General features: G+C 43.0%; 1 protein-coding gene across 1 annotated transcript in view; it reads left to right on the forward strand.

Annotated features, from left to right (window-relative positions):
* Nucleotides 1-6,402: 6,402 nt before the first annotated feature.
* The window catches only part of LOC124722779 (myrosinase 1-like), a 251,244-nt gene continuing 232,377 nt past the window's right edge, over nt 6,403-25,269 (forward strand). The window contains exons 1-2 of the mRNA XM_047247914.1: nt 6,403-6,493; nt 6,586-6,719. Of these exons, the coding sequence (XP_047103870.1) occupies nt 6,403-6,493; nt 6,586-6,719 (225 nt within the window). The remainder of the gene's footprint in view (nt 6,494-6,585; nt 6,720-25,269) is intronic.

Genomic DNA, 25,269 nt, shown 5'->3' on the forward strand with positions numbered 1-25,269 from the left:
TTTTTTTAACAGACAGACATATTTAATAAAGTTTCATTATTTTAGCACACTGTTAAGTTAAACAAATTATACATCATAAATTTCCATTTACCTCCAACAATTCAAAGATCGTAACACGTAAAGAATAAACACTCCATAGTTATATAAACTTCATTAGTCTGTACTAGCTATTCACAATCGATAATAGTGTTACAAGCCCTAACACTGATTGTTTAAAATCTGCTGAAGTTTTAGAGGAAAGTACCAGTTCGCCTCAAAAGGGAGTATGGCAAAGTGAATTTTAGCTATCAGTTTGTTAATTGTTGAGAGTGAAGGAATTTACATTTGAATCTTCGTTGGCAATGCACTGTTAGAAGTAACAAATCTCTTGATTTCACAGTATTCCAGTTTATCTATCTGATCATAAACGTAAAAAACCTAAAACGTGCATATAAATAAAAGTACTGAGAAGATCTGTTTGACTCTTGACTTAATCTTGTTACGTTAGTCCACGTCATGCAGTATCTCAAATTACCTTGCATATCGTCGCCATCTGTCTTCCATGATGAGAAATTAGCTTTCCTGAATATTGTATACCCCATGTACTGATTAACGTGGTATCCGAAGAAATTTTCTTAGCCAAAGCGTAAAAAATGTCATCTACGTTCATTAACGTTCATAATAAATACCATAAAACACGTCACTAACCATAATACTGTCTCCACCTTCGTGAGATCTTTCAGTAACAATTGCACAATGTTTTAGAAGCCTATCCTTCGACATGCAGTCACGTGTGTTTGCAGGTACAGTACCTGGGTGCTTACCTCACCTTCAGTTGCTGCTGGTGCTACTGAAATGTCAGAAAGGTATTCCAAATCTATATAAACTGCCTGACAGGAAAGTGGAGCACCTAGAAACGGTCATTAATCAAAATATCGAGTGAAATTTACAAAGAACTTGCAGGATGCAGCCACTCATCAGTATTAGGGAAGGCGCATGGTCGACTTCGGTTTATTGGGAGAGTTTTAGGAAAGTGTACTTTATCTGTAAAGTAGACCACATATAGGACACTAGAGTCATCCATTCCCGAGTAATGCCCGAGCGTTTGGGGTCCGCACCAGGTCACACGGTAGGAAGAGCAATTGGTTGGTTGGTTGATTTGGGGGAGAGGACCAAACAGCGAGGTCATCGGTCCCATCGGATTAGGCAAGGATGGGGAAGGAAGTCGGCTGTGCCCTTTCGAAGGAACCATCCCGGCATTTGCCTGAAGCAATTTAGCGAAGTCACGGAAAACCAAAATCAGCCTGGTCAGACGCAGGGCTGAATCGTCGTCCTCCCGAATGCGAGTCCAGTGTGATAACCACAGCACCGCCTCGCTCGGTCGAAGCAGTTCAGAGACGGGCTGCTAGGTTTGTTACCAGTAGGTTCGAGCAACACACGAGTATTGCAAAGAGGCTTCGGGAATTCAAATGGGAATCCCTGGAGAAAAGGCGACATTCTTTTCGAGGAACACCAGCATCTGAAGCTGACTGCAGTACGATTCTGCTGCCTCCAACGATCATTTAGCGTAAGGACCATGAAAATAACATAAGGGAAATTAGGGCTCGTACGGTGGCGTATATACAATAGTTTTCCTCTTGTTCCTTTTGCGAATGGTACAGATAAGGAAATGACCAGTAGTGGTACAGAGTACCTTCCGACACGCATCGTACGGAGGCTTGCGGAGTATGTATGTAGCTGTATATGTAGATGACGCTGCACCCATTCTGGCCTGTGTGGCCCACAACTGATGAAACTGGTCTTTTATATCCTCGATACTGCCACAGGGACAGAACTGACGTCCAAATTGGTGCCACAGATGTTCTGTCGGCCTGAGATTTGAGGATCTTGCTGGCCACAGCCGCACCTCAAAATCACACAGGCAGTTTAAAGAGATACGTTCCACGATTGCAAAAGCATACAAACATTGCTTGATTCAAAACTGGAAGCACGATACTGTTGCATGAGAGGTAACACGCAAAAACGCGGGATGTCCGTGACTTACCCTTGTGCTATAAGAGTTCCCTCACTCACCGCCATCCGTGACCTGAATTCATACCCAATGGCTCTCAACATCATGGCACCAAGAGTAACACTGCTGTACCTCTCCAAACCATTAGAAGAAGTGCTCGATGGTAGCACAGATCTGCGATTGATCAGTGAATACAATGCGACGCCATTCATCAACAGTTCATGCTTTCCAGTCACAGCACCACAGCAAATAAAGTCGCACGTATTGTGGTGTTAACGGCAACCTACGCATGGGACGGTAATTCTCTAGTGCGACTGTTACAAGTATCCAACCAAAGGGGCGGGATGACACGGAATGTTACTAGGAGTACGTTACTTGTACTCGGATGACAGGCGCAGATGTGAAGCAGTTACCACATGCTTGGTGCACAATACGGATCCTTCCTTTTGATGGGTAGACATCGTCGGCCAGAACCTTGACGACAAGTAGTCCTAAGCTCATGTTCCAATGCAGCCTAAAGTCGGACAATTGTCACATCCGAATGCCCCACCAATCTGGGTACTGCACGATTAGATCAGCCGGCCACATAGAGACCCACAATGAAGCCTTTTACAAATTCTGTCAGGTGCTGTTAACGCTGCCTCACACGAGTACGCGGTATCTGTGTCCTTCACAGTGATCACTCAACATCCGGAGCTGTCCCTGCCTCTTATATACTCCGTCAGGTTTAATAACCACACCAAACACAAACAACAGTAATACAGTCGAACAGTCGTTCCACCTATCACAGAGAACTGTAACTGTACCTGTGATCTATTACATGGCTGGATCAAATGGCTCTGAGCACTATGGGACTTAACGTCTGAAGTCATCAGTCCCCTAAAACTTAGAACTACTTAAACCTAACTAACCTAAGAACATCACACACACCCATGCCCGAGGCAGGATTGGAATCTGCGACCGTAGCAGTCGCGAGGTTCCAGATTGTAGCGCCTAGAACCGCTCAGCCACACCGGCAATTTATTACATACCTGCCCATGGTTTGTGCGGAGCTACACTGACATACAACGATGTTTCCTGGGTGGTCTACTCTTTTGTCAGGCATTGTACATGGACCAGGCGCGTACGTATTTGCCGGCCGCGGTGGTATCGTGGTTCTAGGCGCTCAGTCCGGAACCGAGCGACTGCTGCGGTTGCAGGTTCGAATCCTGCCTCAGGCATGGATGTGTGTGATGTCCTTAAATTAGTTAGGTTTAAGTAGTTCTAAGTTCTAGGGGACTGATGACCACAGATGTTGAGTCCCATAGTGCTCAGAGCCATTTGAACCATTTGAATCGTACGTATTTATTTGGTCTGTTACTGGCCGCTCTTAATGCTTCAATCACGCAGCTTGCATGGAGAGACCTGTTCCCCTGTATTTGGCTAATTTCTGCGAATCCGCATATTATCTGCGGGATTCACTCACGCAGATGGTCGTAGGAGCCCAGATATTTACTGTCGGCCCACAACAGAACGTCCTACGGTTCTGTATGGGATGATTTGTCATTGGAGGCATTGGGAAGATTCGCTTGAAAATGTCTTCCTGCTTTCACTTTCCCGAGAGTTGTCGCAGACTGCTTGAAGTGCAGTGGCCATGGCCTGTTATTAAGACCTCAATTTCAAAAACTTTAGATTGAAGGCAGCTAGACGGTCTCTTCTGTGATGAATACCTTGGCGTTGAGCCTGCATCCCACTGCCCCTGCTCCCCTGTCAGGCTGAGTTGGTCTTCACACCTCAGTACCCCCTCCTACAATGAGGTTTTTTGCTAATCTAATTTCTGTGGGATGTTTTAGAACTTTGTCCCAGAATTGCTCGGTGCGAACCGGAATTTGAGCCTCATCATATCGTATCTCATATTCTACAGATCAAATTTCAGTGGCCGTATTTGTTTGCTAAACCCATACGTGGTGCAATAAATTTTATTCTTTTGTAAGTCCAAGTCTTCATTCATATTTCTCAGATGGTCAATGATCTCGTCAGGTAGGAGCAATAAAAATCTTACGCCAGGCGTATTCGGCATTCCTCAGATATTAGGGGACATTTCGCCAGTTTAAAGACCTGTTTCTCGATCTACTGCCTACAGTGGTGCGATCCTCCAGTATGAACTCTCTACGTATCATTTGGAGTCCCCATTGGGTGTGAACACCTTCCATAAGTGTTACAGTACAGTTAACTTGGTCTGACAGGGCGTGCGTTCACATAAAAAAGTTATTAATACGCTGCACCCCAGTACTGGGTGGTGGCGACTTGAAGCACGCAATTAGAAGTAGTTTTATGTAAGCATACTGTACATTTTACGTGCAGGGAAAACGATCGGTTCCAGCTCGACGTGGATGTATAAGAATAATAACCCTCCTGCTTCCTTTATTCTATGATGTACGAAGATAAGGTGGTGTAGTAACACATTCAGTTGCTCCATTCCATATGGCAAACACAACCGTACCAGCCACGTCGTGTAGGAAGAAGGTAGGGTTCCATTAGCTGACACTAGCGCTCCAGATGCTGCATGTATACGTTGGCCACCACTAGAGAGTTGCAGAATATGGCTGTCCAGGGAAACCAATTCTGTCCGTTAACTGAAACATAAAGACAGTCACAACTTTGTATAGAAAACCTGAAGACTTTTGAATTGTTTGTTCTCCAGTATTTTGCGTCAGGGTTTTCGACGTCTATCGATCCTCTGAAGGCGAAGAAGTGACTGCTAAGAGGACGCTACCCCGAGGCAACTCAAAGAAAGCTAGTTTCTCTACTTGTAAGTGACATACTGCCATCAGCATTGGAAAGAAATCTCTCTTCTTGTCAGAGACAAATACATAGTAGTTTCGATTTACTATTGTGAGCTATACGTGTCTACTTGCCCTGTTTTCTATTACGACACTAATACGGCCCGTTTTATCGTGCTGGATGATCTTCATCCCTCTTCTTAATGCAGTTGTTGGATGCCAATAGCATGAGACATTCCATGGTTTTCATTAGTTTTCATCGTATGTCACCAAATCACTGACACCCCTTCACTCTAAAGGTACAATAAGTTTTGGATCCCAGCTATGCTACTACTATTGGCGTATAAGATAATAACCAGCAATTTCTGAAACGCGGATAAATCTCTTCCTTTATCTAAGACAGTATGAATGAAATTTTTGCAGGGAACCTGCAGATCTGCTTGAACAGCCGCTTCATCAGTGCATACCTCGTGACTATGCCATGATCTGCAGACATCTCATCCAGCAAGTAGAAGTGATAATGATAGGCGACAGTTTAGAATCACAAGGACGCTAATATGCGATAATCACCTTTCTACTTAGTACGTAATCGATATATCACAGCAGCAGAAAATTTCAAACTCTGTAAAACTGGGCGCTGATCTGATTTTACATTGAAAGGAATAATAGTAGTTCGCTCAACGTTTACATTTTATGGACAGAAGCTAATCTCACTACGATTACGTATATGCTCTACTTATTAAAATCATGGTGCTCACTGAAGTTCTCTATTTCATTACTGTTATAATGCACATCCTGTATCCATTTGCGACCAAAATAAGGAGGAGTCACGACATTCCTAACAATGAATTTGACTTACACATGAACCCAGTGCTTTTCGTTCTAAGCTAACAACATATTGTTTCCGTGAAATAATTCATAGTTTCGCTGTTCGCCGAGGATGTATATCGAAAATGTAAAAGATAGCTATATTCGAATACTTAGTAACGTTCGTCTGATGATTTTCACCTAATGTGTGGTACAGATACGTCGATGATACCTTCGTCGTCTGGAGACATGGAGAGGAACATCTTGGCGACTTCATAAGACACTTGAACAGCCTCCATACCGTAGTTCAAAAACGGTTTAAATGGCTCTGAGCTCTATGGGACTTAACAGCTGATCATCAGTCCCCTAGAACTTAGAACTACTTAATCCTCACTACCCTAAGGACATCACACACATCCACGCCCGAGGCAGGATTCGAACCTGCGACCGTAGCAGTCGCGCGGTTCCGGACTGAAGCTCCTAGAGCCGCTCGGCCACCTCGGCCAGCTACATGGAAGTAGAAAACGACAAAAAAGCACGATTTCTTGATGTGCTTCTCACAAGGGATGGTGAAAGCCTGGGACACAGCGTGTGTCGAAAACCGACACAAGGACCGATACTTGCACAAATTTTCAAATCACCACCCGACCCAGAAAAGAGGCGCGAATATGAATGCATAATAAGCCAGGTGAGGGACTAAAAACCCCGATAAGATAGCGAGAAATATGTTTCCTTTACTGTGAAGCTTACATCACCGAGGACACCTCTAACTATCCAAGGCCGAAGTGATTCCGCTAAGTATATACCATGTAGCGAGCTGCGGCAAGCGTCAGTTGGCTGTTAATGGTCGGTAGAGACATGTCGTTCCCTGAAGACTTCCTCTTTGGTGCGGCAACAGCTTCTTACCAGGTAGAGGGAGCCTGGGATAAGGATGGTAATTACACTCAGAAACCAAATTAAGCATAGTGCATAGCTTTTACTTTGCCAAGAAGTAGACGTCGACTCAAAACCACATTTTCCTTCCAGGCAAAGGAGAGAATATATGGGACCGCATAACACACGAAAAACCTAATGTTATACAGGATGGGAGCAACGGTGATGTTGCATGTGATTCGTATCATCTGTACAAGGAAGATATTAAAGCACTCAAGGAACTCGGGGTAAAGTATACACTCTGATATTGGTGATTGTGTGCCGTATTAGTGGTTAATGACAAATTACTTTATCAGTTTCAAAATTAAAATCAAAAACTTTCTATCAAGCTAGTATTCTCTTTGGAGTTTATCCAGTGACGTAAGATACTACTCATCGTAAATAGATCTCCATTACTTTTCATTTTGTGGTTGAGTTTAGAAAAAGTGAGCCTCGATTTATTTTTAATTTCATAGCCACAGAGCAGACACTGAAATGAGTGTGAAGGGGCATGTGTCTGCGAGAAGTCGCATAATTAAATTTAGTATTGTAAACTGCAAACAAGAACGTCGTCACATATTTGCGATTTCGCATCATGCCCTTAACGGTCGGCCGGGACGTTGTTTCATATGACTGATCAAACGTTCTACTCTATGCTTATTTTTTATTCTCGGTACGATGGAGGAAGTGATAAAACCGTACTTGATTGTAGTTTGTGGCAGCGTAATCACTGTTTTGCTAGTTAATGCCCAAGGTTCTTTATCATCTGATGTCCTATTATTTCTCTCACTCAGTATTATAACTAGATTTAGTTCTCCCACCTGAGCTCTCCTAGCGTCCAGTCAACATTCCATACCTCATTTTTTGTCGTCATTACTTTTTAGCACAGATCGGAATCAATTAATGTTGTTCTCTTCACACAGCAAAATTTCTCAAGACTTGCTGAGTTGTTCGGTGAAGATTGATGTTTTAACAGGAAGCTTACCTCTGCCTCCGAGTTTTCTCGGCATAAACAGGAACACCTTATGTTCATTTAGCTGCTTCAGTTGTCTAAACATGCCCATGTGTGGTCAGTTCAACGAAGACCGTTTCTTGTTTATATTACGATTTACTGATTTACTGTCGATTAGAGAATATAGAGAAAAAATAATTAGGAAATGCTGAAGCTAATACAGAGAAATGATCTTGGTAAATAACTGGATGTTAGCGAACCTCTAGTGTATCAAAGTGTTTAAGCGAATCAACAGACTATAAACTCTTCTGTTTCAAACGACATAAATTGTGGTGAGAAAGATTAGCTACGATCTACGCTACGCGGCAAATAGGTTCGAGCGATAATAGGGACAAAGAATAGTAAAACAAGTTGACATGCAGGTTTTATTCATTTTTTCACTACAACAATATATTCGTAGGAAGTCTGTGATTTTTAGGCCCAAGCAGTCTACAGATGGCAGGCAAGTTCATACACAGCGACGTGAGTGAGGGAGTACTGTGCATTATGTACTCACTACCTGTCTACACTGGGGGAAACTACTCCTGCTATTACAAGAAATTTCAGTCTCGGAATTTTTTTAGAACGTATTGTTGGAGTGAGCACTTGGTGTAAGGCATAGTTTTGATTGCACTAGAATCTCTACTTCAGTACTCATTTCCTACGCTCGCCAAAATGCAATCCTAACTCTGACAGTAAGACACGTTTAAGTGCAGATGTGGTAAATGCATAATCTGGTTAGAAGCCATTTGGAAATTCAAAGACAGGGTCGAAGTGTATTCTCATACATATTAACGTTTCATTTTCTTTTTATTTGTAAAAATATATACCAGACTGAACTGTCGAATTGGTTCTACTTTCCCGGGAATACCACTTGAAATGAATCTGACGAATAGGCATGAAGATCGAATAATATGGGGCAATAGTTAAAAGACTGGTTTCACATTCGGGAAGAATGGAGTTTAAATACACGTCTGGCAAACAAGGTTCAGGCTCTCTCTAAATCGCTTAACATCGTCAGTCCTGAGCGTAGGCTTTATGAATGGAACGTTTATCTTGGTGGTGAATGCATTGTTCTGGGACAAAATAACATTAAAATATTCTCTAAAATGTTAGGACATGTCCAGAGTGAATATTATTTATGTTAGAAAATAACTGAGATATGTGCAATGCTTAAAAAATTCAATATTAAACATTTAATAATTATGGAAACAATGACACTGGAATGTGAGAGAACAGGTCTTTGGAGAATGTAGACCCAGTACTACACCGAAAAAAAATTTTCGATGAATTGTTGTAATGAAATGAAGACTCGCTTATTCGACGGTACATGGTATATTAACACATTTCAGCATATTCTAAACACTTTCTACTCCAAAATTACCAAAAAAGAATAGAAATTACCTTTATTTCTCGAAGACATGCTGACATTGTGAAAAGCAGATTTCTTCAAATAGATGCTGTCAGCTACTGGGAACATGCAAAAACGGAAAGAAGCCGTCCTCGGAAAGTAGATAAGCTACAGTACATGCCACATTCAGGCACAGTGAGCTTAGGGTATTTCCTGAGCTAGAAAAAATTAAAGTTAAATGTAGCGTATGTGCTACATAAGGAATGAGAACCTTAAAACAAAAGCCGGAATGATTCCTTTGAAACGTACACGACCAACATGCGCTGTGATAGAAGTGTAAGACTCACTGCAGTTATCTTCTTCACACACGTAGTCAAGTTACGCGTAACACATTTACAGTTAACTTAGGAAAATGTACATTTTTTTCAGTAAAAGAAAATATAGAAATTTACGAGTGGTTTGTTCTTCTGTTGTTTACCTGACTGGTAAGACTGGTGATTGCGTGGTACACTGTGACATTGTGATACGATTTTTCTTGACTTCAGGGAGGCCTTCGCTACAGTTCCGTGCAACTACCTAATAAATTAAGCAAGCCCGCAGTTGCAGATTAGTGAACCTAGCACGTGCTTCATGGAAAACTGATAAGCAAACGTTGCCTATATCGTTTTCGAATTTAAAACATTGTCAGAAGCGAAAGTAGAATCGGAAATGTCTTACACTAGGATAAAAGTACTGATGGTATTCTTGATTTATATAAATAAGCTCTTAGATGATATCTATAGCTCTCTGAGACTCTTCACGGAAGGCGCAAGAGGATCGCGCCGTTAGAAAATTATTAAGAAATATGGGAACGTCTGCATATGATGAACGCTTGTTACAAACACTGGAGACTAATGCTCAACATAACGAAATGCACTCTAATGAGTGTTGCAAATAGCCGAAATGCCTTATATTAATTGGTTAGACCGTATACATACTAAACGAATTAAAATAAGGTCATTACAAGGCATTTAATATCACGAAAGCCATTGAAAGATTTATAACAAAACGTAATTAATCTACGAAACAGGATGCTTTCAAAATACTCATCCTACCCATTCTTCTGTAGTTTTCATCAGTACTGGCTCCTTACGTAGTTGTATTAACGTATTAGTTCAAGCATATTCCATAACAGCTGCTTGTCATACGGTTCTTTTAGACACAGAAATATCCAGCAGTATCCAATCGTACGCGGTAGTTACAAAATTGAGAGAATCTAGGTTCCAAGATGAATGAATAAATATATTGCTCTCTCTAAATTTTTGCGTTAAAAATTTCTGTCAGTTTATGGGTAAAGTCTTGTCTTACTGAGATATTATTTTGCTCAACGAGCCCGCTATACGTTGCGTGAAGCAAGAGTAAGAGCTTTATTTAACTCTGTGAGATGAACCACTGTAAAGTACAACACAATAATCATAGAGACTTGCAATAAATGTCTCCTGTTTGTTGGTATCAATTTTCTGTAACGAAGTAGTGAGGCCGATCACTCTCTTTCTTCTTTACAGAACGTAAGAACATTGTTTACAAGTTTCATCTCTAGAGTGGTTTCTCTCAAGGTATTTCTACGGTGATGTCTCTATTTTACTTAAACAAAGCTCTATGTTGAAAAGTAGTGTTTATATTGCATTATGTCTTAAACTATTCGTTGTGATGTTAATACGTTACGTAACACGGTGTGTTTCTGGAATTAATGAACGTAGCTCCTCTGATGCAGGCATCCAAATAAAGCCATAAATGTGAATTCTGTAAGGAAAGAAGCGTTTTAAGTTGGATCCACAGGATCCAAAATGTCGTAGTATATTAAGTTTTTCTTTTTTTGTGACTGAAGGCGGTGTTTATACATACATTCATTTAATTATCCATTTCTGAGACCTCCGGCTCATGATATTCATTAGCTGTTTGTACCCTTCCTAGTCTGCGAAATACGATAACAGTATTACTTTTTCATCCTTCTTAGTCTTCAGGTGGCTTGACTTTTCAGAATGCTGTCCATAAACCATGACACGTGCAGTTACGTAATAAAGCATTCCCTTCAGTCTATACCATTAGTTTCTGACCTAGAAGATTCCTCCCTGACAAAGTGAATTCTCTTGCAGAGGAGAATCATCTTGAAAACGTTGTGTCTGTACTACGTATAACCACTAGCAACGCGTGTACATAATACAAAGTAAACATTGAAGTTTCCGTCATGTGAAGTTGGTTAATAGCCACATCACTACCTGTCTGGAATCACGACCTGCCAAAAACATTTCTGCAGATCTCATAATTAGTTGTAACAGATATTGGGTATGCTGTGGTAGTTCACGACAAAAATAAGCGAGTAACATCGCCTCTTGGCTTGACCGCTCTGTCACTGACTTGTATACGTGACTTATGTTGGAATATCTCTGTTTCGTCGACAAGAAAACTGAAATTCATGTCATACTGTATGATTTAGAGTTTTTTTAATCGTCTAATAGTTTATTTCTTTAGCCAATAACGGCAATGATTATATTTAATGCTTCCAGTTTAGTGTTTTCCTGACGCTCGTACTCTGCAGTAACTGCTGTACAGAAGGATATGGACACGGGTATCTCCTGTGGACCCTCATTTGAACTCAATTATCACCGTTGGGTCATTCCGAAAGAACAGCAAATCAATAATGCTGACACATTTCTGTCTCCACTTACGTAAGCTCGCGTGCCTTCAAATGGCACTTTCAGTGAGGTCTCACATGTTCTTTTGGCCTCACAGTGTACCTTCCATCAATTTCATACCTGTATACACAATTTAACTGCTACGAAATACGTGTACTTTTGAAAGGGTGCAAAAATTCAGAGAAATTACAGACATCAACGGCATACCATCCTCCAATACGCTCCTGCCATCTGTCCCAGAAAGACCATTCCTTGTCACACATGTCGTGGAATATCCTGTTGTACACTGTAGCACAACAGACAATACTATTTGTGTGTCGATCCTTCTGTCAAGCAGATCATACACTGCCTTGCATAAAATTTGAGCATCCGGGAGGTTAGGAGAAAACAAAAAGAAACTTCATGAGCCGAGAGGCCATGTGATGTCATTTCAGTGATTACAAAATCGAGTCAAATTTACAAAGAACTTGGCAGCGTTATCCCACTTACCGGTATGACCTTGCACCCCCTCTGGCCTGGATGCATGCACTGATGCTGTTGGGAAGGGTGTCATGATGTCCTTGCGTCCTCATCAGTCACAACGACACTACGAACTCAGCCATTTGCGTTGTGGTATTAATGACAGCCCAGTCGGGCTGCTGCTCATCTTCGACCAGTGATGCGGCTTAACACACAATGTTACAGGGCGTCCTTTTCTTCTTCTCGGATGTCAGCCGTAGATAATGGAGGGGTTACATTGTGGTGGCCAGACGTAGTCGACCGCTACCATGATGATAAGCGTGCCTGCCGTCAGATTCTGATGCAATCCATCAGCGGGTCACTGTCACATCCAAAGGAGATGAGCTTAAAGCCTGGGCGGCTCCGGAGAGGCAGAAATGACGTCACAATGACGTGAACGCGTCCAGCAGCGCATTTCGAGTAACCTGGGCGAGACACAGACACCACCTTGTCCAGTCGATGAATGATCCCTCGGAAATCGCAGAAACAACACCTAAATATTTCATTCACAGTAATTTGGTCCAATTGGGGACGCAAGAAAGACGATAAATTTCGTTATAGAGCTTGCACCAGACAGTACATTAGCTTTTATTAAAAAGGAAAAGTACAGTAAATTTCCGTGAAAGTAAACACGTGTGAATCTGTATCTATTATGCTGATTAAACTCAAAAAATATACGAAAGATCTGATCATTCTCGTTACGTACGTTCATGATATCTGTAATTAGGCCTACATAGCTGATGTATCATGGTAATGTTAGAGATTTTTGATGATAAATAATAATGGTTTACCCAGAATCATGCTATTTGGTATTAAACAAACTCTACAGCGGATTTTATCCCATAACCTATGTGACAGGTCGTATGTCTCTTTCACATTTCATTAACAATATTTTATTGACATCATCTTCCTGATATAAGTTATTTTAACAAAATCCTTGAATTGCTTCGTATATGTCACTGCAGGCATTAGAAACAATCTCATGTACAGCTACTGAAATGCAACCCAATCACTATCGTTAATTTCTGCAGTTGCTAATAAACTATATGACAGGTCGTATGTCTCTTTCACATTTCATTAACAATATTTTATTGACATCATCTTCCTGATATAAAGTTATTTTAATAAAATCCTTGAATTGCTTAGTACATGTCACTGCAGGCATTAGAAACAATCTCATGTACAGCTACTGAAATGCAACCCAATCACTATCGTCAATTTCTGCAGTTGCTAATAAACCTCGTGTTAATTCTTGTCTTTCTTCAGGTTACGTTGGTCGCAAGTAATTAGAGTTCAGCTTTTAAATTTCCTCCTCAGCTGTAATGAGAAGCCAGCAAAAAGTGCCACCCTACATACGTTCACTATTAAGATCTGACTAATTTTATGCTCAGTGCACTAACGCCACACATTTCACGTTTACGTGTATTTCCCGACACTTTAGCAGAACAAACCGTACTAAAAAAATCACATGGTTTGGAGAGATCTTTAATGCGCTATATAACTAAAATTGCGTGCAAGTCCAAATACGGAAATCACCAAATATGACATGTTAGCTTCGCACAGGGACGAATAGAATGTGATTGTTGGTCCCAGAATCTGTTACAAAAGGCGAAGATGAAAAAAAAATATTAGCAGGCATCTGGACGCGAAACTGGTATATTTGGCACCGTAACAGGACGTCTTTATTCATACGGCCACGTTACACCATCGGTATTATTATTATCAACCTTATGCTGTCCTGTAGGATTTTACTGTCAACCTGTCATTAATTGACATTTGATTAAAATAATTCGTACGAAGGCTGACGTTCCCTTGGAAAGGCATACTGTATATTATTGTACAAAAAAGCAAAACGCCACGAAAGCAATACGCCGAATATCACATCGAATGTCACATCTGTTTCACGTCACTTCTCACAGCGGCTGCTAGGACGGTAGAGGTGTGGCGGGAGGAGGAGGGAGGGGGGGGGGGGAAGGTCACGCGTGATTTAACGTTTGCTTTCAAATACCCACAAATCTGGATATTGCGCGGTTCGACCAGTGGCCCAAATGGACCTTTAAAACTCTAGCAGCTGCAAGTAACACTGTCTTCCGTGGGTACGAATCACTGTGTGGCAGCCGCTAATAATGCTGTCTTCCACGAGTACGCATCACTGTGAACACACGACATCTGACGCTGTTCAAGCTTCGTATATACCATAGCATGATTGATAATAACACTAAACACAAACAAACGCAATGTAATGGGCGTTCTACCTGTCACAGAAAACTGTAACTCTAATCACCTACGTATGTGCACATATACAAAGGTACAATGAAATCCGATCACTTCTGAGTGATTCGCTCGTTTTCTCAGGCAGTGTATATGGGATATGACGTTCCAGTAATTATGTCTTTGGTAAGCACTGATGAACTTAAGACCTAAATTAAATTTGTTGGTGTGAAGGCAGGTAAAATTGGTGTTTATTTCCCGTCGATGACTAAGTAATCGGGAACGGAGCTCAAGATCGGACTCCGGAAAAAAATTGAGCATGTCATTTTCAAAGAAAATATCCCAGAATTTGCCGTAAGCGATTTACAGACTCCACAGAATCCGTATATCTAGATGGCCAGACAGGGTACTCAATCGGCATCCTCCCCAATGCGAGTACAGTGTCCTCACCACTGGCCACCTAGCTCCGTGCAGTTTAGCGGGAAGTTGTTACACGTCCTCTAAAGGTCAGTATACACTACTTACAAATCACAGAATCGAACAGTTCTACCATGTTTTTGTAGACTTCTGTTTGCTGGAAACCCGAAAATCTAACATTAGGTATGTATATTGGAAAGGATCTCATTATTTAACATAAACAATAGTACAGGTCTCTTAACACAGGGACAACATTTGTTTCATTTGTAAAATAATACCGAACGGTTCCTATAACGAGCACGTTATTTTCCGATCTTCAGTAACATATGTACAGTACATTCCTTAAAGAGACCTTTAATTATATGTGTTACGTGTGACTAGATTTGTATGTCATTTTCTATTCGAATAAAAGAAACCAGACACACTGAAGTCATTTCCCATTCAAAAGCATCTTGTTAAGCTAACGAGTGCGTTATCTTATCGCCGCGCTACACGACAAAAAATACGCTCAACGACTTAGCGGTGACGCAAAAAAAGAACACTGATTATGAAGAAAAAGAAGTTTATTGTTTCACTCTTTGTCAGCGAGATCTTTTCAGACAGAGCACTGGCTTCCCTATTGGTTTGGGGGATTGGAGAGGGGAGGGGGGGGGGCGGTGGATTTCACATCAACCGGAGGGATTGAGAGAATCGGTGGAATGTCTCAATCAGGACGACGAGACACGGTATCAGGCTGCGAGGTCATTAGAGACGGGGACTAACTTCCCTGTTAGTCACGAGCGAATGGATATAGAGTGTCCGTGTACAGGCTTCACTGCAGTCAACGCATCCCGCCCTCTACATTTTCTTTTCGTATCATTGGTCGATGGTTCCGGAGCAACTGGCCGGTGATATACGAGTATACCAAGTGTCAGCTGTTCCTCAGCAATTGCCAAGCAGTGTGCCTCTGTGTATCTAAATCTGTATATGTACATTTACATTCCGGAGAGAGGAGGGTAGTCCGCTAGAGAACGGAGCATTGGAAGAATGATTGTGTTTTAAAACTCCGTATTAACTCCAATTTCTCAGATTTTCTCGTTGCGATCATTTTGTGAGACGTATCTGGAGATCTCACTAGACTCTTTCCACAACTTTCTGTCACGAAATTTCAATGGGAAATTTCTCCATGAGGAACAAAGCCTCTCTTGTAGCGTCTGTCACTGAAGTTTACTGAAAATCTTTGTAATGTTTTCGCACCGAGTAAACGATAGCGGTCTTCGTTATAACTCTTCTATATCTTGTACTAATCCAAGCTGGTAATTGCGCAAGACTGATGAGCAATACTCTGGAATGAGTCAAACAAGTGTTTTCGAAGCCACTTACTTACTGGATAAAACAGATTTCCTTACGAGTCTTGCAGTTCTGCTTTAATTCCCTTTGTATGACCATTCCATTTTTGGCCGCTTTGGATTTTTATTCCGAAGTATTTTACGGTACTTCCTGTTTCCAGTTTTTTGGCACCAATAGTATAATCGATAGTAGTTAAATTCTTCATATGTTTACGCGCAGTGCGTTATATTTATGTACAGCCAGGGTTAACATCCAGTTACTCATCGAGTGTCTCTTAGGAACTGAACTAATTTTCATGATTATTTTTTCATTGACTACGTCTGCATTTAAATATTATTCGTGACTGTAATTATCACAAATTCACTATTATGTTAATTTCTCTGGACTTTTACCTCGTTCATACATAATATTTCACCGTTAAAGTATTTGTTCTCCCAGGGAATTTAAAGCTGCGGTGACAGATTATCGCAAAATGGGTTTCTCAGAGAGCTTTCTAGACACAGTGGCTAGGGCAGCGAATTCGGTTAATTGCAGAGAAGTTAGGAGTTTACGGATGGTGCGCTCCCTCTGGTACTGCCTTAGGACGAGTTGAACGTGTCGAACGATACTTACAGGAGTATAATACACCATAAGATGCGAATGACCGACTAGTGCGCTCAGAGCGCGTATAACTGGTACTGCAGTAGCACGCCATGAGAAAACATACGATGCGCTCATCTGACGTAAAGAGTGAATGTACTTCCATACTGTGTGTTGTGATATGCTTTACATGTCACTCAGAATGATTTTCTTTGAGAATACTATTACTGTTGTAACTCCGTCTTCAGGCCACGAGTGGCCTACCGGGACCATCCGACCGCCGTGTCACCCTCAGGGGAGGATGCGGATAGGAGGGGCGTGGGGTCAACGCACCGATCTCCCGGTCGTTATGATGGTATTCTTGACCGAAGCCGCTACTATTCGGTCGAGTAGCTCCTCAACTGGCATCACGAGGCTGAGTGTACCCCGAAAAAGGGCAACAGCGCATGACGGCCTGGATGGTCACCCATCCAAGTGCCGACCACGCCCGACAGCGCTTAACTTCGGTGATCTCATGGGAATGGTGTATCCACTGCGGCAAGGCAGTACGATTCTCGGTACTGTCAGTGATGTTTCCCTGCTAAAAAGACTGGAACGGGAAACACTCAGTCTCTTGACGCCATTTGAGGAGCTGCTTGACTAAATAGTTGCGGTATCAGCTCCGACGAAGCGACAATAGCTGGGAGAGCGCTGTGCTGACCCCAAAACTTCATAAGGCATCCAAGACGCACTGGCAGAGGATGACACGGCGGTGGGTCGTCCCCGTTGGGCGGTCTGTGGCCAGAGCGGCGGTTCTTATACTTATCATAATGGAGTCTCTAAGTGTTTCATTGAGTAAGTCCCAGAGATCACCTGCAACCATCGAGGGTTTGATTCCCAACGAATTTTTCACTACTTGTCTCTTCTTTCATCGTTAGATATATTAATGTAAAAAAAATCCATATTTCACCGTGTTATGGAATTCACATCAAACTGTAGGTACACCTATTATTTTGGCTGAGCAGGTCAGTTCAGAGATCGGGGAAAGTGAAGGGAATATCACTTTAATTAAGACCATATCTATAATAGTAAAGCACTGCAGTACCCACTCCAATCTTCAGGATGAGGACAGCTTTACTATAACGAAGATAATATGTTATATGCGTTGCTGTTTCTTTAGAAATCAAAGACCAAAATTTTTGTGTCGGGAGGCAATGATAAAATTCAGTCGCTGCTAGTTTGTCAGCACAATCACTTGGTGTAATAAAGTTAGCAAGAACCAATACATACACGTATTTCGTTGTTCTTAATCCATTTCTCCTCCTTTCCACAGTAATATTAGCTACATTCCTGTAACTTTAAATTCAGTCTTTGTCTTCAAACATTTCTTACCCTTCGAACGTTCTTAGAAATGAAGTCCGCTTATGTCTTATCAATAAAAAATAAGTTTTGTTTATAGTTCGTTATTACAAATTTGGACTCTTTGCCCCATACATTGAAGAAAGAGTAATAGATTTTAAACAACGACACTCTGGTCTGCATTTCTAACGTCCCCTAATGTTCACAAACACAATAATTTCCGAGATTGGTTCAAATGGCTCTGAGCACTGTGGGACTTAACTTCTGAGGTCATCAGTCCCCTAGAACTTAGAACTACTTAAACCTAACCAAGCGAAGGACATAACACACATCCATGCCCGAGGCAGGATTCGAACCTGCGACCGTAGCTTTCACGCGGTTCCAGACTGTAGCGCCTAGAACCGCTCGGCCACCTTGGCCGGCAATTTCCGAGATTTTTTTTATGTAAACATACCTAAACATTTGATTGGGAATAGAAAGCAATCAGTTCGAGCCACCTATCTGAACTTCCCGCACTTCCTAACCACCCAAAGGAAGTTGAAAACTAGCTGAAGCGCGAAACTTCCGTCTCCGGAAAACTGGCTCCTTGATTAGCACTAATGGTATAAACACAGTCTGTTACTAAGCCCACATATTTTCAGAAGCTTCACATAGACACCTGCTGATGATTTACACTGAGTACTGTGTATCTTCACGCTGTGTATTGTAAATTTTTTCGCCTCTACTTGACATGCTCTCCACAATATGGCTGAGTCGTTTCTGCCCAAGACTGTCCCACTAGTCGACACGGGCTATCCTGAGGTCACCCAGTGTGTGAGTTTTGTTCCTGATACGATGTACTGCAAGTTTCAGTCGGTGTCAGTCGAGTTCATTTCAGCAGATACTGCAGGTCATTCAGATTAATTAATTCTGACATTATTCGTATCTCGGAGCATCATTTACGTAGTGAATAAATACTATGGCTAAATTATGAGTGGTACATGTTGTCAGATTTCTATGCAAGGACTTCGTTGCAGATAGTAGGTTGGAGACAGGAGTAATGGCCATTTACATAGCAAATTTAATGTTACATTCAAAAGCTGTGTCATAGTGAAACATTGTACAAGCTAAATGTGTTAAGACTGTATAAAAGAGTATGGACTGTCAAGGAAAAACTTCTAATTGCAGGCCTCTACAGAGCTATTAGTTCAGACGACAAGATTTTCATCAAACTGGACGCTACAGAAGGCTCTGTCCATAACAAAGAAATCAAGTTAATTTTGTGTAGGGATTTCTATATAAACCTTCTGCCCGAGTCTTCAGAGAAAAGAATGCTAATTGATTTAACTGAATCCTACCACCTGCTACAGACATTTTGCTCTGTGGTGCTGTTTCGCGAAAATCAAGATGCAGGCACAGAAAATACGTTTATATATTTTTCTCTAGATGATGGGTATTGTATTGTATGGAACCAGGGACCTAGGAACGATGGAGAGGCTTCGTCCCCCGCCGTAGCCCTCAGTGGTTCACAACCCCACAACAGGCTACAGCAGTCCACTCAACCCAAAACACCGCCGTCCCACACCGAAGCCAGGGTTTCCGTCCCACACCGAAGCCAGGGTTATTGTCCGGTTCGGCCCCCCGTGGACCTCCCCCCCCCCCCCCCCCCCTTCCCACCGAAATCCGGAAAACGTTGACACCAGACGAGTGTAACCCAACCCCTGATGTTTGCGTGGTAGGGTAATTATGGTGTGCATGTACGTGGAACCAGTGTTGGCGCAACACTCGCCGACATAGTGTAACTGAGGCACACCGGACCTCGACACTAATCCACCTGGCGGATTAGTGCCGGGGACTGGCACGCCTTCCCCCACGGGAAGCAGCGCGTTAGACCGCGCGGCTAGCCGGGCGGGCTGTGGAGACTGAGCCCGCACCTCGTGGTCGTGTGGTAGCGTTCTCGCTTCCAACGCCCGGGTTCCCGGGTTCGATTCCCGCCGGGGTCAGGGATTTTCTCTGCCTCGTGATAGCTGGGTGTTGTGTGATGTCCTTACGTTAGTTAAGTTTAAGTAGTTCTAAGTTCTAGGGGACTGATGACCATAGATGTTAAGTCCCATAGTGCTCAGAGCCATTTGAAACATTTTTTGTGGATACTGTGAGAGAAAAATTAGTAACGGCCTGTCAGATAATGATCCACAGACGAATAACTACTTGCATAGGGACCAGAGAAGAACCAATGTGTTATTGACTTGCTCAATTTGTGAAGCTCTTTCTCTCAATTAAATCATGCCTCCGAATTTTTTATTCTCTTCTCAAGATCGGTTGAGATATTACACATGTCACGCATATTATTCGATCGACGTTCTCGCTTCGCTGGCGCAAGGTGCAACCCTCTGGATGCGAGACGGCTCCGAATTATAGCGTGTAACATTTATGCATGTAAGGTAACTATGTCTGTGCATCAGAAACAATGTGCTATAATCAAGTTTCGAATTAGAAGAGTTAGTCCACACATGGAACACCCTCTCCTTTATCGAGACAATGCCAGCCCACACACGAGCGCTGCGACATGTGCAACCATCTGACGCCTTGAGTTCACTGTCATCGATCACCCTCCATACAGTCTCCACTTTGGCCCATCCCATTTTCATCTGTTTCCAAAACTTAAAGAACGCCTTCGAGGACTTCGATTTGATAGTGATGAAGCTGTGCAAGCCGAGGAGAGGTTGTGGCTCCGTCAACAAAGTCAGAGAATCTACAGTGATGTTATCAAGATACTTGTCTCTCATTAGGAGAATTGTGGTCGCCCCAAGCTGACCATGTTGAGAAAAGAAATAAATGCGCTCTAAGACTAAAAAGAAAGACGCATCACGAAGGAATTATCCGAATGGAACGGAAATCAGTGAATGTGATACGTATGTAGAGAGAAACAAATGATTACAAATTCAGAAATACTAGATGATTCACTGAAGACAAAACGCATCACAAACTGAGCAAGCCAGTAATATGTTGGTCCACCTCTCACCCTTATGCAAGCGTTTATTAGATTCTGCATTGATTGACAGAGTTGTTGATTGTCCTCCTGTGGGATATCGTGCAAAGTCTGCCCAATTGACGGGTTAGGTCGTCTAAATCCCGAGCTGGTTGAAGGGCTCTACCCACGATGCTCCAAATGTACTCAATTGGGAAGAGATTTGAATACCTTGCTGACCAAGGCTGGATTCGGTAAGCACGAAGACAAGAAGTAGAAACTCTCCCAGTGTGTGCGTGGTCATTATCATGCTGAAATGTAAGTTTAGGATGGCTTGCTACGAAGGTTTACAAAACAGGGTGGAGAATATCGTCTGTGCTGTAAGGGCGCCGCGGATCATAACCATATGGGTCCTGCTATGAAATGTGATGACATCCCAGACCGTCACTCCTGGTTGTTGGGCCGTATGGCAGGCGAGAGTGATTTTGGTACCCCACAGCTGTCTGGCGCGTCTGCAGACACGTCTTCGCCTGTCATTGGGGCTCAGTTCGAAACTGGACTCATCACTAAAGACAATTCCACTGCAGCCAATAAGATTACTGGCCATAAATATGCAAGGAGACCCTTCGGACTGCGGTGGGATGCCATCCTGACTGTAGCCCGCCATATAGCCCAGCAACCAGGTGTGATGGTCTGAGGTGTCATTTCTTTTCATACCAGGACCCATTTGGTTGTCATCTTAGACACCCTTACAGCACAGCAGTAAGTCGACGATATTCTATGCCCCGTTTTGTTGCTCTTCGTGGCAAGCCTTTGTCGACTTACATTTCAGCAAGATAATGCCCGCCCGCACACGGCGGCAGTTTCTGCCGGTTGAATTCGTGTTTGCCAAACTCTACCATGGCCAGCAAGATCTCTGGATTTCTCCCCAGTAGGAAAGGTTTGGAGCATTCTTGACAGGGCCCTCCAACCAGCTCGGGGTTTTGACGCTCCCACGCGCCAGTTGTACAGAATTGGGCACGATATCACTCAGGAAGATAGCCAACAACGCTATCAATCAATGCCAAGACGAATAACTGCTTGCAGGCGACCAGAGAAGGACCAACGCGTTATTGACTTGCTCAATTTGTGAACCTCTTTCTCTCGATTAAATCACCAATTTTTCTGAAATTATAGTCATTTGTTGGTCTGTACATGTTCGTTACATCTATCAATTTCCGTTCCATTCGGATAATTCCTTCGTAGTGAGTCGTATTTTTTCTTAGAGTGTATGTAGACATGAACAGTAAGGAGGAGGAGGAGGATATTAGTGTTTAACGTCCCGTCGACAACGAAGTCATTAGAGACGGAGCGCAAGCTCGGGTGAGGGATGGATGGGGAAGGAAATCGGCCGTGCCCTTTCAAAGGAACCATCCCGGCATTTGCCTGAAGCGATTTAGGGAAATCACGGAAAACCTAAATCAGGATGGCCGGAGACGGGATTGAACCGTCGTCCTCCCGAATGCGAGTCCAGTGTGGTAACCACTGCGCCACCTCGCTCGGTCGAACAGTAAGAATGCATAATGTTAACAAAGTTTGTTTATTTAAAAGGCTATAAGATTTTTCACACACAAAATTCGGTGGCAGCAGTCCCTCGTAATACCGTATCGAATGGAGAGCCGGCCGGAGTGGCCGTGGGGTTCTAGGAGCTACACTCTGGAGCCGAGCGACCGCTACGGTCACAGGTTCAAGTGCTGCCTCGGTCATGGATGTGTGTGATGTCCTTAGGTTAGTAAGGTTTAACTAGTTCTAAGTTCTAGGCGACTGATGACATCAGAAGTAAGGTCGCATAGTGCTCAGAGCCATTTGAACCATATTTTTGGAATGGAGGCACCGTCATATCTCAAAGTAGTTAATAAAAGATTAGAGATATAATTCCACTTGCAGTGCAGATATTTAAAGCCGATTGCGAATGGCAAGCTTGGCAAGAATTCTACAGTACAGACAACTTGAACGATAAATACAAGGGTCACTCCAAAAGAAATGCACACTATTTTTTTTTACTCTATCTTTTATTCTACATGTTTCAATGTTTTACACTGTGTAGATACATCCTTTAGGAACAATATTTTCATTTCTCCACATAATTTCCATCCCTCTCAACTGCCTTAAGCCGGCCGCGGTGGCCGTGCGGTTCTAGGCGCTACAGTCCGGAACCGCGGGACTGCTACGGTCGCAGGTTCGAATACCGCCTCGGGCATGGATGTTTGTGATGTCCTTAGGTTAGTTAGGTTTAAGTAGTTCTAAGTTCTAGGGGACTGATGACCTAAGATGTTAAGTCCCATAGTGCTCAGAGCCATTTGAACCATTCAACTGCCTTACGCCTTCTTGGAACCAGCGCCAGTATACCCGCACGGTAAAATTCTGGACCAACCTGTTGGAGCCACTGTTTGGCAGCGTGAACAAGGGAGTCATCATCTTCAAACCTTGTTCCACGAAGAGAGTCTTTCAGTTTCCCAAAGAGATGAAAGTCACATGGAACCAGGTCAGGACTGTAAGGCGGGTGTTTCAGTGTTGTCCATCAGAGTTTTGTGATCGCTTCCATGGTTTTTTGACTGACATGTGGCCGTTCATTGACGTGCAACAGCAAAACATCCTGCTTTTGCCGATGTGGTCGAACACGACTCAGTCGAGCATGAAGTTTCTTCAGTGTTGTCACATATGCATCAGAATTTATGGTGGTTCCACTTGGCATGATGTCCACAAGCAGGAGTCCTTCGGAATCGAAAAACACCGTAGACACCGCAGCCATAACTTTTCCAGCAGAAGGTGTGGTTTGAATTTTTTTTTCTTGGGTGAATTTGCATGATGACACTCCATTGATTGCATCTTCGTCTCTGGTTAAAAATGATGGAGCCATGTTTCATCACCTGTCACAATTCTTCCTAGAAATTCGTCTCCACCATTCTCGTACTGTTCCAAAAGTTCGCTGCATACCCTTTTTCGTGTTTCTTTGTGAGCCACTGTCAACATCCTGGGAACCCACCTGGCACAAAACTTTTTTAACGCCAACACTTTCAGTATTCTGCAGACACTTCCTTCCCCTAGCCCAACGTAGCATGACAATTCGTTCACTGTGATGCGTCTGTCAGCAGTCACCAATTCGTCAACTCTCTGCACATTATCTTGAATGTGTGCAGTACGAGGCCTGCCGCTGCGAGGACAATCCTCAATATTGTCGGGGCCGCTTTCGTCACGTAACCTGCTTGCCCACCGACTAACTGTACTGCGATCGACAGCAGCATCTCCATATACCTTTTTCAACCACTTTTGGATGTTTCCCACTGTCTCGTTTTCGCAGCACAGGAATTCTGTGACAGCACGTTGCTTCTGACGAACGTCAAGTGTAGTAGCCATCTTGAAGACATGCTGTGACGGCGCCACTCTCGGGAACAGGTTGAACTATGAAAACAAGCGGGAAGGATGTATCTACACACTGTAAAACTTCCACACATGCACAATGAAAACTGTATTTTTACAAAAATAGTGTGCATTTCTTTTGAAGTGATCCTCGTATATGCTAAGTGGTCAAAAGTAACACAAAGGGGTTGCGTCTTTCAAAGATGTGCCGCCTATGACGGAAAGCTTGCGGCTAGATACGGCATGTCACGCGAGGTTTGACGTGATATCGAAGCAATCTATTGGAGACAGCTGTGAGGTGAACATGTCAGCTTCTTTTTCCCAGCCTTGTTCTGTCTCGTCACGATGTTGGCATGTCAATCCTGATTTGACTGTGTTAGCTGTGGAAGGTGGCCGGATGCCCTTCTTGACGCCACTCCTCCTCCGTCCCAGTCCGTCTTCGTTGTATCCTTGCTCTTCTGAAAAAAAGGAAAAACGTTTACAGAAAAAACGTCGGTGCGACTTCTACATTATTTTGAAAGTAATTTTATATCTTCGCAACTCCTATGATCATTAATTCGAGAAAATTTTAACTGATACTGACTTAAATTTTAATACCACTCCCTGTCTGTGTGAGACATCTACGAGAGGGTTCAACAAGTAATGCAAACATTTTTTTCTCAGCCTATTTCGCCTGACAAAATCCAGAATTTGTTGTGCGACAGCATGGAATATTCCCGCTTCAGCGCCTACAGTTTCATCAAGTTCCAGTTGGTGGCAGCGCTATACGTAGCCTTCAGAATCGCATATATAATGGAGGTGCGTTCCAAGCAGAGCGCTGTCAATGAGTTTCTTTTGGTCGAAAACCAGAGCATCGCAGATATTAATAGGCTCATGCAGAATGTCTGCGGAGACCTGTCAGTGAAAACGAGCACCGGGGGTCGTTGGGCGAGGCGTCTGTCGTCAGCGTAACTAGGTGGGGCGAGCCTCTCTGATCTCCCGCCTACCGGCCGGCCGCACACAGCTGCGACGCCAGCAGTGTTGGAACGTGCGGACACACTCACATACAGTGTGAGCGAAGGAT

The sequence above is a fragment of the Schistocerca piceifrons genome, chromosome X (assembly GCF_021461385.2).
Source record: "Schistocerca piceifrons isolate TAMUIC-IGC-003096 chromosome X, iqSchPice1.1, whole genome shotgun sequence".
Lineage (NCBI taxonomy): Eukaryota > Metazoa > Arthropoda > Insecta > Orthoptera > Acrididae > Schistocerca > Schistocerca piceifrons.